Source organism: Bufo bufo, chromosome 6 (genome assembly GCF_905171765.1).
Source record: "Bufo bufo chromosome 6, aBufBuf1.1, whole genome shotgun sequence".
Classification (NCBI taxonomy): domain Eukaryota; kingdom Metazoa; phylum Chordata; class Amphibia; order Anura; family Bufonidae; genus Bufo; species Bufo bufo.
The window spans coordinates 185,949,260-185,969,410 of record NC_053394.1 but is presented as its reverse complement, the minus strand read 5'-3'; the positions used below and the strand labels follow the sequence as shown (position 1 = coordinate 185,969,410).

Genomic DNA, 20,151 nt, shown 5'->3' with positions numbered 1-20,151 from the left:
TGCCATGCATGAGAGTTACTGAAATAGCCTAGCAAAGCGAGGTATGCTGTTTCCCTAAGTAATGGCAAGATGAGACAATCCCTTTAAAATAAAAAAAGTTTTTATGACCCCTTAGTAAATTAAAGATAAGGTTTATAAGTTGACTGGCACAAAGTGAAAGTAAAAAGGACAATTGACACAGCACACAGTTTACCCTTTGTGACAGAACGGCTTAATATTTTTAATAAAGACCAATAGAATTTTTTTTTTAGCCCAAAATGAGTAAAATGCATGTACAAGTTGTTGTTTTTTTTTAACCTCTGAAGGTGTACATAGCCATTAAGGGATTAAGGTAAAGTAACGTGTTGTGTATAGTTTCAATTCATTTGATTCAAAGGGGTTGTCCGGGACTGCTGGAAATAGCCAAGTGTATGCTTGATGTGCCACTCTATCAGGACGATGATATGGGACCCCCGTTCTCTGGATCAGTGGGCGTCCCAGTTATAACCTATCCTGTCCTAGTTCCTTTTAGTAACCAGAATACCCCACTTGGGCATAAGAAATGTTGTGCACCTTATTTATAAGAGAGTATGTATTAATGATCACCACCCTACTATTGCAGTTAACCCTCTCATACTAGAGGTATGATTTATCTGCATAGTAAAGGGTTCATGCACATGTCTCCGTTCCATTTTTTTTTTTTTTGCAGCCCGTATGCGGAACCATTCACTTAAAAAAAAAATAATAATTACTCCGTTTGCATTCCATTTCCATATGTCCGTAAGTCCGTTCCGCAACCGTTTTGCGGACCAGAACAAGCATGGTTATAATGGATTAGCCAAAAAACGGATGGTGCAGAGATGTCATCTGTTTTTTTTTTACGGTCGTGTGCATGAGCCCTAATAAGACAATACAGTGTTACCCAGAGGCATGGCAGACAAGTTTGACTTAGAAGAATGCCTTTAATCCAGGCGATAAAAGCCATTCTCTTTCCTCCGCTAGTGCCTCTAATAGCTGGTATTGTACACCAACCAGCAGAATTTATTTTGCTTCCATTTTCCCCCCCAGAAACCTATTTTAAAACATCTGGTTAGGTCAGTTGACTCAAGGTTGGACACCTCACAGTGGGAGAGCATTGATTTTGATTTAATTTAGAGGGGGCTCTGTCACTTCAGCAAATTGCGTTTATTATGTTGAGAAAGTTAATACAAGGCACTACTAATGTATTGTGATTGGCCATATTGCCTCCTTTGCTGGCTTGTTTCAATTTTCCATCACATAAAACACCTCTCGTTTCCATGGTTACGACCACCCTGCTATGCTTATGTGAGCTCCCATGGTCTCGGCCAACAGAGAGGCTGGTGCTTTTTTCCTATAGTGTGCAAAGATGGCCACCGCTGCTGAATTGCAGGGTGGTCGTAACCATGGAAACGAGCAGTGTATAACGTGATGGAAAAATGAATACAGCCAGCAAGGAAAGCAATATGGATAATAACAATACATTAGTAATTGCCACTTGCTGAGGCGACACAACCCCTTTTAAAAAATTTTTTTATCCAGCAGTTCTGATTATGTTGGAGCCATGTAATAATCTAAGTAATAATTTTAATACTTCTTTGTCCTACATTAGAGTATGTAAATGCTCGAGAAGAAGAAACAAACTTGAAGTCTGTGACTGACCGGGCAGCCCAAACATTGCTTTGGACAGAGCTGATCAGAGGTGGGACATAGTGAATAAGGAATAATCTACTGCTTTCTTTTGCAGTTGCATTCTTCACTTCTTACCCTTCTTGTCTTGTCAGGCCTTGGAATGACCTTAAGCTACTTGTTTCGGGAGCCAGCCACTATCAATTACCCTTTTGAGAAGGGCCCATTGAGCCCACGGTTCCGTGGTGAGCATGCATTACGCAGATACCCATCTGGAGAGGAGCGTTGTATTGCATGTAAGCTGTGTGAAGCCATCTGTCCTGCCCAGGTAAAGAGGAAATAGTCTTTAAGGGGTTGTCACTTCAGCAAATAGCATTTATTGTGTAGAAAAAGTTACTACAAGCCACATTCCCATATTGCTTCCTGCTGGCTGGATTCATTTTTCCACCACATTATACACTGTTCATTTCCATGGTTGCGACCACCCTGCAATCCAGCAGTAGTGGCTGTGCTTGCCATTATAGGAAAAAGCATCAGCCTACGTGAGCTCCCACAGTCCTGGCCACCAGAGAGGCCAGCATTTTTTCCTATAATGTGCATGCACAGCCACCGCTGATGGATTACAGGTTGGTCGTACCCATGGAAACAAGCAGTTTATAATGTGATGGAAAAATGAATTCAGCCAGCAAAGGAAGCAATATGGATAATAACAATACATTAGTAAGTGGCTTGTATTAACCTTCTCTACATAATAAACGCCACTTGCTGAAGTGACACAACCCATTTAAACTACAAATTGATCTGTTACATCTGTGTACCCTGTACAAGAGTTTTTCAGTAACACCCCACTAATGATGTATGTTTCTTACTCTGTTTTATGACATGCATTACTTTATTTCTCAGTCTCTGTAGCTTAAAAATCAGTTGTCCTGGATTTTAATTTAAATGTTCTGCCCAGCCAGCAGGACTTGTTAAAAGACTCATACTTATCAGTTCCCAACCGCTAACTTATGGCTCCCAGGCTGTCTGCACTGCACTCCCGGTCGCTTTCCATCAGCATCCTTATGGATGGAGAAACGTGGATTGTTGCAGCCGATGACCTCAGCGATGAAGTGTCCCCAAGCCACACTGCTGGGTCTCATATTTTTTGAGGACACATTACTCTGCCTGTGGGGATGTTGACAAACACTGACCGGAACAGCACTGCAGACAGCCAGGGAGCCGGAACTGATTGGCTGGGAGCAAGTAAGTATATTTATCTTCACAGATCCCACTGCTGGCTTGGGGGGGGGGGGGGGGGGGGGGGGTTTAAAGGGATTGTGTGGATTTTTTTTTTTTAAAGAGGACCTTTCACTAGAGGAAAGCCTCTAAACTAACTATACAGAGGTGTAGAGCGGCGCCCAGGGATCCCCCTGCACTTACTGTTATCCCCGTGCGCCGCTCCGTTCGCCCGGTATAGCCTCCGGTATGTAAGTAGTTAGGCTCCACCCATTTGATCCTGCCTGCGTCTTCTTCTCCTATGCTGTAGCGCTGGCCAATGGCAGCGCTCAGCTCATAGCCTGGCTTTAGGGGGCGCTCATACGGTCAGGAGATCAGGGTCAGGATAAGGGGGCGGCTGTAGGAGGTGACCTGCTCCCTATCCCTGTTTTCGGGCTTAGTAACAGCTCTAATTATACGGTGGAGGTTTCCCCCCACTCCCTATCGTGACACCTAACCCCTTATGTGTCACCTTGCATCACAAAAAGTGTAATACCAAGCAATGAAAAAGTCATATGCACCCTAAAATAGTACCAATCAAACCGTAATCTCATACCGAAAAAAAATGAGCCCCTACATAAGACAGTCGCTCAAAAAATAAGAAATAAATGCTTTATTATGTAAAACTGAAACAAACAACCAAAAATAGTAGTCCTATTTGGTTGCTCTATAAAGATACCACGTGATCTAACCTGTCAGATAAACATTGTAAATAACAAAAAATAAAAACTGTGCCAAAACAGCTATTTCTTGTTACCTTGCCTCACAAAAAGTGTAATATAGAGCAACCAAAAATCATATGCACCCTAAAATAGTACCAACAAAAATGCCACCTTATCCCGTAGTTTCCAACATGGGGTCATTTTTTCGGAGTTTCTACACTAGGGGTGCATCAGGGGGTCTTCAAATGTGACATGGCAACTTAAAATTATCCTAGTGAAATCTGCCTTCCAAAAACTATATGGCATTCCTTTCCTTCTGCGCCCTGCCGTGTGCCTGTACAGCAGTTTACGGTCACATATGGGGTGTTTCTGTAAACTACAGAATCAGGGCAATAAATATTGAGTTTTGTTTGGCTGTTAACCCTTGCTTTGTCATCGGGAAAAAATGGATTAAAATGGAAAATCTGCCAAAAAAGTGAAATTCTGAAATTTCATTTTCCATTAATTATTGTGGAACTCCTAAAGGGTTAACAAAGTTTGTAAAATCGGTTTTGAAAACCTTGGGGGGTGTAGTTTCTAAAATGGGGTAATTTTTGGGTGGTTTCTAATATGTAAGCCTCACAAAGTAACTTCAGACTTGAACTAGTCCTTAAAAAGTGGGTTTTGGAAATTTGGAAATTTTCGTAAAAATTTCAAGATTTGCTTCTAAGCCTTCTAACATCCCCAAAAAATAAAATGGCATTCACAAAATGATCCAAACATGAAGTAGACATATGGGGAATGTAAAGTAACTAACTATTTTTGGAGTTATTACTATTATAAAAGTAGAGAAATTTAAATTTGGAAATTTTGGTGTTTTTTTTATAAATAAAAATGACATTTTTTGACTCAATTTTACCACTGTCATGAAGTACAATATGTGATGAGAAAACATTCTCAGAATGGCCTGGATAAGTAAAAATGTTTTAAAGTTATTATCACATAAAGTGACACATGTCAGATTTGCTAAAAATGGCCTTATTCTTGAGGTGAAAAATGGCTTGGTCCTGAAAGGGTTAATAATAATATTTATTGTTATAATAATCTTATGATAATTATAATAATCTTTATTTATATAGTGCCAACATATTCCGCAGCGCTATATATCTCTGTATATTTGCAAGCTCCATGTCTGTCTCCTGACAAGGTTACCAGGAGACAGATACGATTGCTCTACCAGGCGCTGTAGGAAACTTTCAGGTCAGACCTGAAGCTTTCCAACAGTTGTCTTTCACAAGATGACAACAGGCACTTGTGATCTGTATTTTACAGATCCGGGGCTATTTGTCCAAGCCCTGACCCTGTTAAACTTTATCCTGGTGGCATAGCTTCAGGGCTGCAGCGAAAGCCCTGGAGCTGTTCTATAGCGGGAATAAGGTGGCCAGGTGCGGAAACTAATAGAAGGTGGCCGGAGACGGGAGCGAATGCGCTTGCGCCATCCTCTATGCACGCTTCTGTGATCAGAAAGGCTGGATATTTCTCTCCTAGTATGCAAGAGCGGCAACTGCAGGTGCATTGCAGCGGTGGCCGCAACCCCTAGAGGTGAGCAGGGTCTAAAAGGAGAGATTATGAAAGAAAATGGGGAAGAGAAGCAATATAGAAAATAGAAGTACATTAGTAAGTGACTGAAAATATGACAATTACCATACTTACCAGTAATTTTAATTTTCCTCTAGCCTCCTCAGTGGCACGGTACTACCAGGAGGGTTACCCCGCCTCCCTAAGGACATTAAACAAAATGGAGATCTTTAAATAGTCCCCTCCCCTTACCTGCTCCAGTTTATAACCAAGAAACTCTGAAATGGATGCAACAAAAACTGTTATTTTATATTTTCAAACAGAAAAGTAAACAACATATGGCATCATTATGGCTACATAAATGTGTGTGTGTGTGTGTGTGGGGGGGGGGAAATTCTGTAACGCTGTGGAGGCTAGAGGAAAATCAAATTGCCGATAAGTAATTGTCATCTTTTCCAGACGCCTCCACAGCGGCACAGTACTACCAGGAGGAATGACAGAGAAAACAAAAAAACTATTAGGGTGGGACCATTGCTGATAACACTCTGCGAGAAAAGGATAAGTCCTGATGCTTCATAACATCTAGCTGGTAATGTCTAAAAAAAGGTGGAAGGTGAAGACCAGGTGGCTGCCTGGCATATCTGAGGCTGCAACTGAACGAGTTTAATGGGCTTTGAGACTCTCAGGGAGCTTGACATCCTTAGAGTTGTAACAAAATACAATCGCTGATCTGATCCATCTCCCAATGGACGTTTTACTTGCTGCCTGCCTCTTACTGAGTCCTGCAAACTGAACAAAGAGTCTGTCCTTCTTCCTGAAAGTTCTGGTTGCTTCAAGGTAGGCCAATACACATCTGCGAACATCTAGTTTATGTAATCGCACTTCCTCCTGCGAGCCCGATGGAGAGCCGAACAATGGCAGCGATACTTCCTGTAGACAGTGACATTTTGAAACGACTTTGGGCAGAAAAGAGGGAGAGTGCTTTAGAACTATTCTGTTGTCTCTTATGGGTAGGTAGGGAGGTCTACACGAGAACGTCTGTATTTCCCCCACTCTCCTGGCTGTTGTAATCGCTACCAGGAACACTGTTTTAAAGGAGAGCATTTTTACGGGGATCTCAGATAATGGCTCAAAGGGGGGTCCTGTTAAGGCAGATAATACAAAATTTAGGTCCCAGAGAGTACCCGTAGGCCTAACTAGAGGTTGATTTTCACCGTGCCCCCTTAACAAATCTTATTATAAGCTCCAAATCTGCCAACTTAGTGTCTAAAAAGGCACTCAAGGCAGCAATATGGACTTTAATGGTACTTACTTTTAACCATTTTTCTAACCCTGCTTGAAGAAAATGTAGGATGACAGACAAATTTAGGGCATGTGATCTCCCTGGACTATTTTTAGAGAATTTTAGAAAGGCTTCCCAAGTGCTAAAATATGTTTTTGATGTAATGGGTTTACGACTACATAAAATAGTGGAAATTACTGCCTCAGAAAGACCTCTTTCTCTCAGTAATTCCGGTTCAAGTTCCAAGCTGCTTCGTCCTAGGGTTGACCACTAGACCTTGGTGGAGAAGGTCTGGGAGTGAAGGCAGGATCCAGTAATCCTCTGCTGCTAGACTGAGTAGCAGCTGGAACCATGACCTTGTGGGCCAAAAAGGAACAATTAGGATTATTCTGGCTTTTTCCTCTAACACCTTTCTATGTTTTTGGAATCGGCGAGAAGGGGGAAAAGCATACAAGATCTCGTCTGGCCAGGGGTGAGAGAGTGCGTCTACAAATAGTGGGTGGTCTTTGTAGGACAGGAAACAATTCCTTTCTGTTTGCTTGTTCTGCAGAGTTGCAAAAAGGTCTAGGTATGGTACAGACCATCTTTCTGTTATTTTGAGAAAGCAGACTCTGTTCTCCCTCTTTCAGTATATCTCTGCTCAAAAAATCTGCCACTCTGTTGTCTTTTCCTTTTATATGAACTGGAATGGATGCTAAGGATATGCTTCTTGTACCTCCTTGTTTGTTTAAGTAAGTGACTGTAGTGACGTTGTCTGACAAGATCTTTACATCTTTTAGTTTTATTTCTGACTGTAGAGCATTCAGAGCTTCCCATACTGCCCACAGTTCTCTTAGATTGGAGGAGGCCTGACTTAATTCCTGACTCCATCTTCCTTGTACTACTGAAAGATCAGAATAAGCCCCACAACCAGTTTTGCTGGTGTCTGTTGTCAGAATGATAGGTTTTTCTTGACACCATGAAACCCCAACGGATAGGTTCTTTTTACAAAGCCACTATATTAGTGAAACCCTCACCTGATGAGGAATTCTAACCTTCTTCTCTAAAAAGAACATACTCTTGTCCCAGCTCTGTAACATGATGGCTTGTAGGACTCTGGAATGTGCTTGGGCACACTTTTCTGCTGTGATTGCCGAGTACATGAGAACCCCCATTAGGACTCGAATAGACGCTTTTTTCGTTCTCCGAAGTAGAGATACTTCCTGGATGATTTTTACTTGTTTTCTCTTTTGGAAGAAACTATTTTATTACCTGAGAGTCTAGTAGTACTTCTTCTATAAACGGTTTGCATTTGTTGGGTCTTAAATCCGATTTTTCTAGATTTATTATCCATCCTAATTTTTCCAGATCCCGCCGTACGATTTCTAAGTGATCTTCCAATTTCCTCTGAGTCTGCAGCTATGATGAAATCGTCCAGATAAGGGATGGCTAATATCTCTTTTCGATGGAGACTTGCTATCACTTCTGACATAATTTTCGCAAAAACTCTGGGTGCTGATGTTAAACCGAAAGGAAGGACCTGGAACGAAAAGTGGGATACCTTGTCTCCCGTCTGAACCACAAACCTTAGATACTTGTGGTGACTGCTGCATATTGGAATATGATACGCATCGGTGAGATCTAGACTTGCTATATTGAAGTCTTTTCCTAGGAGATTTATTGTGGATTTCACTGTCTCAGTTTTAAACTGTTTGTACTGAATATGTCGATTCAAACCCTTCAAATTTATAATAGCTTCTTTTTGAAGAAGTATAGTCAGTTGGTTTAACAGGGCTAAATGATCCTCTCCTTTTCACCTCCCTGTTTATACAAATAACACGTGGTAGGGGGGAAATAATTCCAACTTTAGTCTCGACTCTATAACATCTAGCATCCACGGGGAAGGAAATTTTTTAATCTTCTTCCCACCGAACTTTTGGCGTCATTGATTATTTGGTTTTTGAGAGGAATTTCTCGGGTTAAAACGGAATCCTTTGCCCCTTCCAATTCCTGTCTGCCATCTCCCTGAAAAGCCTTTTTTTTTTTGATGCCGAACAATTTATTTTGTGATGCTGTGTCACCCGACCATGACCTTAATCATACTGCTTTCCTAGTGGCATTAGAGAGGGCTGCAGATCTTGTAGCTAGTTTTACTGTGTCTGCTAAGGCGTCTGCCAGGAAATTTGATGCCTTTTTTAACATAGGCAACGATGCAATTATATGCTCTCTTGGAGTTCCTGCTACTAGATGTTCCTCCATATGACTAATCCAGATCGACATAGATCTCGCAGTATAAGTGGCCGCTACACGTGGTCTAAATATGGCTGTAGAAGCTTCCCAGGATCTTTTCCATAGGGCTTCACTCTTTTTGCATCCTTGAGAAGCCCTACGTCCTTAAAAGGGAGGGCAGACTTTTTAGTTATTTTTGCCACGGGTGCGTCCATCTTAGGGAATTTATCCCAGAGGGTGGTATCCGCTTCAGAAAAAAGATAGTTCCTCTTGAAAATTCCGGAGACCCCTGTTTTTTTTTTTTTGTTTTTTTTTTCTCTTGGTCCTCCCATTCCTTTTTTTATACCTTTTGTAATATTAGAATGGAGAGGGAACACTTTCTTTTTTCCCCCAATCCTTCTAAACATTAAATCCTGTACTGATTTAGGCTGTTTGGATTCCTCAAGAGTCAAGGAGAGCATCCGTTTCCTCAATAGAGCAACGGGGACGACCCATCTCATTTTCTGAGGAATCTGAGTCAGAACCTGAGACTAATTCCCCTTCATCAAAATCCTCCTCCTGAAGGTCTATTTCAGAAGAAGTGGACTTCACAGTAGTAGAGGTGGAAGGTTTCTGACACATGGATGCCATTTTACAATACACTGTGCTGCTCACTTCCCTTGATTAGAGTTCTGATATTGTCCAATAAAGATGGAGACTCTTCAGATATTAGTTTATCCATACATTTAGTGCAAAGAGGCTTTTTATGACCAGGAGGCAGGCCTTTCTTGCAAATGGAACATTTCCTAATGCAAGATCTTTCAGCTGTTTTAGAGCATCCCTGACCTAAGGGCATACCAAAACACACAATCAGGAGGAAGCAGCCAAGTAGCAATACTAAGAGGAATCCCACCACCTCATGGTGTGTTAAAAATCTTTCCACCTACAGTAAGTGAGCAGTACAAAGTCACAGAAAATACAGGGGAGGAGAACTCGCCGGGCTAAGAGCTTTTACCGGTTCTACAGACTTGCGCATGGTGTCTGACTCACTCGGTCCTGACATTCTGCTGCTTGAGGAGACGCTGCCAGGAGTATCTCCCCCCTCCTTTTAAACTGCTCGTTGCCTAGGGGGAAGTGACTGATCCAGAAGCAGCCTCCCTGAGATTTTGAGCCCACGAGAATCTCGTCTGCCTCCGATCACGTGACCCACCGTCCTCTCTCGAAATTTCTCACAGATGCTACCTGGGGCTGCCTCCACCGGAGGACTTTTTAACAATCCAGGGAGAAGCAGACTGGGTGCCCTGATACCAGATAGGCACCTTGTACTTACAGGAGAACCTCCACACTATCCCAGAGGGACAGGAAACAACTGGAGCAGTTAAGGGGAGAGGGCTATTTAAAGATCTCCATGTTGTTTCCTGTCCCTAGGGAGGTGGGGTACCCTCCTGGTAGTACCGTGTCGCTGTGGAGTCATCTGGAAAATAGGATTATACACCCTGTAAGTCTGGCTTTCTGAGGTAAGACAACCCCTTTAAAAGTTACCTTTTGTGGACATTTATTTTCTTTATTATTGCATTGTACTTTTTTTGAGCTAAAAATGTATTAAAAATATTGGTCCCCTTTTCTGTACAGACTTGAGACTCTCTACTAGCAGACTTTGTATTTTTACAGTTTCCCATCAGGCAGATCAGTTGAAGGCTCTTGACCTCCTAAATACTCATTATAGCCCAATTCTTATCTTGCTGAATGTGTCTTAGGGTTGTATTAGACCAACTGATTATCTGACCAATATCTGTCCAATCAGACCAGTAGTTGGTGTGTATAACAAAAGATCTGTGTGTGTAATAGGCCATCTGACCAATGATTGGTCAGAAAATCTGTTGGATCTGTTGGTGTAATACAGCCCTTAAGTAAGTGTTGATGACCTTTTACTAATTTATAGATAAGGTTCATTAGATGACAGGCACAAATTAAGTACGATTCACTCAGCTAGACAAACCGTTAACTCTTTGTGACAGAACAGCTGAATATTTTTAATAAAGACTAGTTGAAAAAAATATGTAAAATACAATTTCCCCCAAAGGTGTACATAGTCTTTAACCCATTCTCTCCCAACGGCATACTTGTATGGCAAACCAAAAATGGCTCGGTGACCGGGCTAAGATGGCTGCTCTGCCCAACAGGAAGCCATCTTAGTTAAAGGCCCTGGGAGCCCCCGGCAGCCCTGATCACTGTGATTGGCTGGTCAATGCAGACCAGCCAATTGCAGCTCCTTACTGTAAAAGCCAGTGAGAGCTGCAGGATGAACAGCACCATTCATCCCCGAGGTTGGATAGGAGACAGCAGTGTTTGGCAAAGAGCAAAGGAAACAGAATCCCTCTGTACCTAGTTGGTGACTGCATGCTGAGAGGTTCTTTGTGCTCCTCTGTGCTCTGTTGGTTGGCTAGGACTTCTGGTGCACTACCACAGTGACAGATGTTCATTTGCAGCAGTTCCAGATCAATTGTATGGATCCATATCCATTTCCCCCATTTGCCCGTGTCCACTTTCAGCCGTCAGCAAACAAACCATGACTGATTTATTTTCTCCCCCCAGCTCTGTACCAAATGTTGCGTGTGTGGCCATCAAGTGCTGATCAGTTTGTGGCTCAGGAGGTTTATTTTCATCCATGCCCAGTTTTTGTAATTTTTTTTTTTAAGGAGTTTTACCTCTCTATCAGGGGTGGGCCGGTACTAAGTAGGGCCACCTGGCTTACAGGCCACAAGATTGCAAAAAGAAGGGCCACACGTGCAGCGCGACTATAGCACTTCAGCAGATAACAGCACTCAGTCAGAACTACATCTTCTGGCCACTGCCGGACGGCTGTTGTGCATTCCCACTAGCTGCACCTGCACGGCTACTGAGATAGACAGACACTCTGACCCACTCACTTAAAGGGGTTCTGCACTTTCATTTAACTGATGATCTATCCTCTGGATAGATCATCAGCTTCTGATCTATCCAGAGGATACCCAGGACCCCCGCCGATCAGCTGTTTGAGAAGGCAGCGGCGCTCCAGCAGCGCTGCGGCCTTCTCACTGTTTACCGCCGGCCCACTGACGTCACGACTAGTATCAACTAGTCGTGACGTCAGTGGGCCGGCGGCCCGGCAGTAAACAGTGAGAAGGCCGCAGCGCTGCTGGAGCGCCGCTGCCTTTTCAAACAGCTGATTGGCGGGGGTCCTGGGTGTCGGACCCCGGCCGATCAGAAGATGATGATCTATCCAGAGGATAGATCATCAGTTAAATGAAAATGCAGAACCCCTTTAAGTGAGTGGGTCAGAGTGTCTGTCCATCTCAGAAGCCGTGCAGGTGCAGCTAGTGAGGATAGATCATCAGTTAAATGAAAGTGCAGAACCCCTTTAAGTTACTGTCTGACTGTGGCTGTCTAGGGTGGGATGGGGATGCTGCTTGCTTGTAGCCAGGATGTTTTTCCTCCCGCCCTCTTATCTCCGTCGGGGAATTTGATCAGGGAAAGCTTTGAGGGAGTGATAGGCTGGGCACACTGCTTACTACAGATGCTGCTGCTGCAGGACCTCATACTAGCAGTTCTGGTGTTACAAAACCAACCACCTGCAAAACATTTTTTTTATTTTTTTATTTCATTTGAATGGAGAGACAGTGTTTTTTTGCTTAACACCTTAAGGACCTTGCCATTTTTCACCTTAAGGACCAGGCCGTTTTTTGGAAACTTCACATGTCACTTTGTGGTGATAACTCAGGAATGCTTTTACTTATCCAAGCCATTCTGACAATGTTTTCTCGCGACACATTGTACTTCATGATAGTGAAAATTTTTTGTCAATATAATTCACCTTTTTTTTATAAAACAATCAAAAATTTACAGAAAATTTGGTAAAATTTGAATTTCTCTGCTTTTAAGAGAGTTATTGCCTTACATTCCCCATATGTCCACTTTCATGTTTGCATCATTTTGTAAATGTAATTTAATTTTTTAGGATCTTATAAGGCTTAGAATTTTAGAAGCTAATTTTTAGATCAAATTGTTTTTTTTACATAATGAAAGCACACAGAGCTATGGGGACTGGATATTGCGGATGTGCTAGTGGCTAGCAACCCATGTCCTCAGCTCTATACACAAAATCCCGGTGACAGGTTCCCTTTAAGGACCACTCCAATTCTAAAGTCACTTTGTGGGGCTTCATTAGTGGAAAACACCCATAAATGACCCCATTGTAGAAACTACACCCCTCAAGTTATTCAAAACAGATTTTACAAACTTTTTTAACCCTTTAGGTGTTTCACAAGAATTCAAGAAAAGGAGATGAAATTTTTAAATTTGACGTTTTTGGCAGATTCTCCATTTTAATAAATTTTTTCGTGTAACACATCAAGGGTTAACAGCCAAATAAAACTCAATATTTATTACCCCGATTCTGCAGTTTACAATCATGTTTTTATGTCTCCATTTTCAGAAAACCAAATCTTTTAAATTTTTTGGGCAATTGTCTTAGTTAGCGTCTCATTTTTTCCGGCATGAGATGACTGGTACTATTTTGGGGTACGTACTACTTTTTTGATTGTTTGGTATTACACTTTTTGTGATGTTTGGTGACAAAATAATTTATTTTTTGGCACGGTTTTCTTTTTTTTTTTTATGGTGTCCACGGGTTAGCTCATGTGATATTTTTATAGAGCAGGTTGTTACAGATGCTGCGATACCTAATATGTTTTTTTTTTTTTATATATTTTGGTTTTAAACAATAAAATTTATGTTTTTATGTCTCCATTTTCTGAAAGCCATATCTTTTTTATTTTTGGGCCGATTGTCTTATGTAGTGACTCATTTTTTGCGGGATGAGATGATGGATTGATTGGTATTATTTTTGTGTACATATGACTTTTTGATCGCTTGATATTACACTTTTTATGATAAAAGGTGACAAGAAATGGCTTTTTTAGCACAGTTTTTATATTATTATTTTTTTTTACAATGTTGACCGGACGAGTGGATCATGGGATATGTTTATAGAGCAGGTTGTTACGGAGGCGGCGATTACATAATATGTCAGTTTTTTTTATTTTATATGTCTCTTTTTATGGGGAAGGGGCTTATTTTTTTTTTTGAAACTTCATTTTTTTTTATTTGTTAAAAACACTTCTTTTATTTCACTTTTATTATTTTTTATTTTTGTCCCACTATGGGACTTCAACATTTCAGGGTCTGATCCCTGTTTCAATACAGCACAATATATCAGTATTTTGCTGTATTGAACTGTCAGTGACTTACACTGTAATACACTGACAGTTGCCTAGGAGACCCAGCCCTGGGGTTGGATCTCTTGGGCTTCGGTAGCTGGCAGTCCCGATGCCTGTGAAAGTCATCGGGCCTGCCATAGCAACGATCGGGTCCCCGTCACTGCAAACAAGCTGCCGCAAACCCCCTATATGCCGCGGTCAGTGTGACCGCTGCATACAGGGGTTAATCTACCTGCATCGGTGTTTTCACCGTTGTCAGCATCAGCCGGGCCCCTGCTGCTGATCGCGGCAGCGCGTGTGGGGAAGCCGATTAACCCTAGGACGAGAATGCTCGTCCTAAGGCGTAAAGTACCGGCCAGTTAGGACGAGTATTCTCGTCCTAGGTCGGCAACCTGTTAAAGCCTCCATGTTTCTACATGGGCTTATTGCCAGCACAGCAACCCAAAAGCATTCTTCTGCTGAGGAATTGCAGATTTTTTTTCGAACGTGTTTTATTTTTAAATGTGTTGCATTATAACAAAAGCATTTTACAGCAATAACCCAATTTTTTATACCAGTGAAATTAAATGCTGATCACATCATAGACAGAAATACACTGCTCAAAAAAATAAAGGGAACACACAAATAACACATCTTAGATCTGAATTAATTAAATATTCTTCTGAAATACTTTGTTCTTTACATAGTTGAATGTGCTGACAACAAAATCACACCCAAAAAAAAAAATGGAAATCAAATTTTTTAACCCATGGAGGTCTGGATTTGGAGTCACCCTCAAAATTAAAGTGGAAAAACACACTACAGGCTGATCCAACTTTGATGTAATGTCCTTAAAACAAGTCAAAATGAGGCTCAGTAGTGTGTGTGGCCTCCACGTGCCTGTATGACCTCCCTACAACGCCTGTGCATGCTCCTGATGAGGTGGCGGACAGTCTCCTGAGGGATCTCCTCCCAGACCTGGACTGAAGCATCTGCCAACTCCTGGACAGTCTGTGGTGCAACTGTGTTGGTGGATAGAGCGAGACGTGATGTCGCAGATGTGCTCAATTGGATTCAGGTCTGGGGAACGGGCGGGCCAGTCCATAGCATCAATGCCTTCGTCTTGCAGGAACTGCTGACACACTCCAGCCACATGAGGTCTAGCATTGTCTTGCATTAGGAGGAACTCAGGGCCAACCGCACCAGCATATGGTCTCACAAGGGGTCTGAAAATCTCATCTCGGTACCTAATGGCAGTCGGGCTACCTCTGGCGAGCACATGGAGGGCTGTATGGCCCTCCAAAGAAATGCCACCCCACACCATTACTGACCCAATGCCAAACCGGTCATGCTGGAGGATGTTGCAGGCAGCAGAACGTTCTCCACGGCGTCTCCAGACTCTGTCACGTCTGTCACATGTGCTCAGTGTGAACCTGCTTTCATCTGTGAAGAGCACAGGGCGCCAGTGGCAAATTTGCCAATCTTGGTGTTTTCTGGCAAATGCCAAACGTCCTGCACGGTGTTGGGCTGTAAGCACAACCCCCACCTGTGGATGTCGGGCCCTCATATCACCCTCATGGAGTCTGTTTCTGACCGTTTAAGCAGACACATGCACATTTGTGGCCTGCTGGAGGTCATTTTACAGGGCTCTGGCAGTACTCCTCCTGTTCCTCCTTGCACAAAGGCGGAGGTAGCGGTCCTGCTGCTGGGTTGTTGCCCTCCTACGGCCTCCTCCACGTCTCCTGATGTACTGGCCTGTCTCCTGGTAGCGCCTCCATGGTCTGGACACACCACGCTGACAGACACAGCAAACCTTCTTGCCACAGCTCGCATTGATGTGCCATCCTGGATAAGCTGCACTACCTGAGCCACTTGTGTGGGTTGTAGACTCCGTCTCATGCTACCACTAGAGTGAAAGCATCGGCAGCATTCAAAAGTGACCAAAACATCAGCCAGGAAGCATAGGAACTGAGAAGTGGTCAGGTCACCACCTGCAAAACCACTTCTTTATTGGGGGTGTCTTGCTAATTGCCTATAATTTCCACCTGTTGTCTATCCCATTTGCACAACAGCATGTGAAATTGATTGTCACTCAGTGTTGCTTCCTAAGTGGACAGTTTGATTTCACAGAAGTGTGATTGACTTGGAGTTACATTGTGTTGTTTAAGTGTTCCCTTTATTTTTTTGAGCAGTGTATTATCTCCTTTCCTGCAGTTATATGTGTGGAGGAGGGGGAATAATTGCATTACAAGTTTGCAGCACACAGTAGACAGAAATCAGTTAATGGCCTTTCCTGCATCATTATATTGGTGGTTTTGGGAGTCAATAATCGCATTACATGTTTGCAGCGTGTGTCTTACAAGTAAAGAACGGTCTTTTTTGAACTTGCATTTTTAAATGCATATAACAGTTGGTAGAAATTTTACTGGCGCCAATACTGCAATATTACCAAAGTAAATTGCCAATAGAAGAGGAAGGACATTTAATTGCACCTCTGAAACAGACTTGCAATTTTTCTATATCCGTTCCATAATTTCTGTCACTGGGTACCAAACCCGTGACCTTTTATTTAGGAAAATCGTGAGTTTGCATTGGGCTGCATAATAAAACATCTGAAATAGAGAAGAGCTCAAAACAAAATATCCAGGCCTTGTCCTCCCAGACCCAGAATGCGGGTAATTGCAGCAGCCATGCAGGTAGTAGTAGTAGACAACAGTGCTCCCTGGTATCTGAAAGGCGCAACATTATTCAGACACAGAACAGAATGACAAGGTAGTCACTTCTGAGTCGGATACTGTGTCTTGTAGCCAGCGGTCACAGCATTCCTCTTGCTCCTCCTCCTTGCAGCCCCAGAGAAGTCTTTTAATTGTATCCTCTGTCTTCACCCACTCCTAGTCAGACACCTTTTTTTTTTCCCCAAGAAGAGGTTACAAAATCTGACCATACACTATGGCAGATAGTTGAGTCCCCTGCTGAGGAGGAGATGGTAACTTCTGAGGAGGCAGCGGCAGCAATAAAGAGCAGAGGCGACATACGGCTAGAACCTCTGGTGATGCCTTTGATACTGTGGGTGCAGCAGGCTCAAACATGCCAGAGCTAAGCAAAGCTCGGATGCTGATAACTCTGTGTGACCTCCCATCTGGCCGTTTTTCTCCATGCTTCCGGATGACAACGGCATTGTCCCGTGTAATTCCAACAAGAGTGAAATAAGCCGCTGGCAGTCAAACACAGCTCTGTTGAACCACATGAAGCAGCAACACCCACATGAAGCAGCATCAGCACCCAAGCCACATGCACGTGCAGTACAGTGTCTTTGTCATCATCATTTACTGCTTCTCCCGCTCAGACTCCTCCTCTGCTCCATCGTCAACATTTATACGACACGGCCGTCGCCTTTCTGAAAGTACTGTAACCGAACCGGGATTTTATCCTGCTAAAAAGCCAATAAAGTATATGATCCTTTTGAATGGTGATTGCCGTGGCTGACTTATACATTGAGGACCACTATTTGGATCTGTGGAACCACAAGTCCCAGGATGGAGGACTCATTTTTCCTTTGTGTCCTTCATGACATCATTAGCATGAGAGAGACCATCCTCCAGCAAGGCTGGGACAGGAAGAATAAATTTGACTCTCCTTTGACACATCCTCAGTGTCCTCCTGTCCCTCCTGGTGGGGAGAAATCTTTCTCACAGCATTTGCTGTGAAGATGTTCCCGTGTGGGCAGACAGGGGGCATTTTTATTCTAAAGATTTATTCTATGGCCCTCTGGAGAAACCCCTTGGCTCTTGCTCTGCATCGGGGAGGAACCGAACACTGAAGGAGTTAATCCGGCTTTTAAAGCCACCGCTATCTGCTACTTACTGTGCTGGTGGGTGAGGTCAGAAGGGGGCCTCGCAGAGGTGGCTGCGATACTGAAAGCGGTCATCCGCCGGCATGGTGCGATGCTCGGCATGGGTGATGATGCAGCATGGGTATGTGGTTCAAGGTGGATGTCACCCTATGATCTGAGGTCTAAAGGTAGGAGACTGAATAAAGAGGGGCTATTTTGTGTCCTGTTACCTGTTAGTAATTATGTCTGAACTGTGGGATTGAATGGAATCCTCTCGGTGCTCCACAGTTGTGACTAGAGGTGGACGAAGGGTATTCTCTGCATCTGTGTATGTACCTAGTCTAACCTAAGTTCATACTGTTTTCTTTTCCTCTGGTTGAATGTGGTGATAGAGTGTAAAACACAGCTGTCATAAGACTAAACCAACTCCTAAGTCTAGGAAGTGTGTGATTTGTCTGTCTAAACTGCCTGAGTCATGTAGCACAAAATTATGTCAAAACCCCTTCAACCATCCATAATGTATGGACCAGGCTGCTGCAGTGAGCCCACTCTATACGCGGTAGATGGCTGCTATATCATACAGCAGGCACCTGGCCACAATGACAGGGAACAGCGATCCTGCTGAACCCCGTCCTTTAACCCCTCAGGTACCACAATTAACACTGATCGTAGCACCTGTGATGTAAGAAAGAGGGGTGCGGCTCCCTCTGCCTTCCAATCGGATCCCCCACTGTGAAGTTGCAGGACTCCGATCAGTTACCATGGTAGCCTGGATGCTTGTGAAGCTTTCCAGGTCTGCCATGGTAAGCTATCTGCTGCTGTGTGCACAAAGTGCAGCAGGGAGCAGGTGAAAATCTTATTCGCCTTTTATAGACAAGGGATCAAAAGATCCCAGGTTCTAGCACCCTTAGAGGGGCTAATACACTGCTCAAAAAAATAAAGGGAACACTTAAACAACACAATGTAACTCCAAGTCAATCACACTTCTGTGAAATCAAACTGTCCACTTAGGAAGCAACACTGAGTGACACTCAATTTCACATGCTGTTGTGCAAATGGGATAGACAACAGGTGGAAATTATAGGCAATTAGCAAGACACCCCCAATAAAGGAGTGGATCTGCAGGTGGTGACCACAGACCACTTCTCAGTTCCTATGCTTCCTTGCTGATGTTTTGGTCACTTTTGAATGCTGGCGGTGCTTTTACTCTAGTGGTAGCATGAGACGGAGTCTACAACCCACACAAGTGGCTCAGGTAGTGCAGCATATCCAGGATGGCACATCAATGCGAGCTGTGGCAAGAAGGTTTGCTGTGTCTGTCAGCGTAGTGTCCAGAGCATGGAGGCGCTACCAGGAGACAGGCCAGTACATCAGGAGACGTGGAGGAGGCCGTAGGAGGGCAACAACCCAGCAGCAGGACCGCTACCTCCTCCTTTGTGCAAGGAGGAACAGGAGGAGCACTGCCAGAGCCCTGCAAAATGACCTCCAGCAGGCCACAAATGTGCATGTGTCTGCTCAAACGGTCAGAAACAGACTCCATGAGGGTGATATGAGGGCCCGACGTCCACAGGTGGGGGTTGTGCTTACAGTCCAACACCGTGCAGGACGTTTGGCATTTGCCAGAGAACACCAAGATTGGCAAATTCGCCACTGGCGCCCTGTGCTCTTCACAGAAGAAAGCAGGTTCACACTGAGCACATGTGACAGACGTGACAGAGTCTGGAGACGCCGTGGAGAACGTTCTGCTGCCTGCAACATCCTCCAGCATGACCGGTTTGGCATTGGGTCAGTAATGGTGTGGGGTGGCATTTCTTTGAAGGGCCGAACAGCTCTCCATGTGCTCGCCAGAGGGCTGTGCCTGACTGCCATTAGGTACTGAGATGAGATCCTCAGACCCAGGGGCGTAACTAGAAGTGACTGGGCCCCACAGCAAATATTTGTAAGGGCCCCTCCAGCGCGCTTCGCACCTCCCTCCTCCTGTGTAAACCCCACTCCTTTGGCACAGTGTAGCGGTATACTGTATATTGTGTGGCACAGTGGATGCTATATGTGTATAACATAAACATATTTCATATGAAAACTTACAGTTACTTGACCCTTGGGGATCTCGGACACCACTTCAACACTTTGGCCGGGGGCTCGGCTGAGCTGATGTGCTTTATCCTAATGAGAGAGATTTCATAATAAGGATTTGGAGAAGGGGCAGAGGGATAGCAGAGCAGGGGGAGGCTGGTGCTGCTACTAGGGGGTCATACCATGGGGGAGTAATAAAGCCCACTATAATGCCCCCCCCCCCCAGTAGTAATAATTCTCCTTATAATGTGACAGTGCAAAAATACCCCCTTGTAATGCCCCCAGTTGAGCTAATGTCCCCATAATGTCCCAGTATAAAATACCCCTATATAGTGCCCCCAGTAAATTCACCCATAGTGCTTCTCTCCCCCTTCCTGCTAGTGCCCCCCATAAGGTACCAGTATAAAATGCCCCATATATAGTGCCGCAGTAGATGCC

At 43.7% G+C, this 20,151-nt stretch overlaps 1 protein-coding gene across 1 annotated transcript in view; it reads left to right on the top strand.

Annotated features, from left to right (window-relative positions):
- The window catches only part of NDUFS8 (NADH:ubiquinone oxidoreductase core subunit S8), a 208,072-nt gene that overhangs the window by 99,897 nt on the left and 88,024 nt on the right, over nt 1-20,151 (top strand). The window contains exons 4-5 of the mRNA XM_040437360.1: nt 1,610-1,699; nt 1,782-1,954. Coding sequence (XP_040293294.1) covers nt 1,610-1,699; nt 1,782-1,954 — 263 coding nt within the window. The remainder of the gene's footprint in view (nt 1-1,609; nt 1,700-1,781; nt 1,955-20,151) is intronic.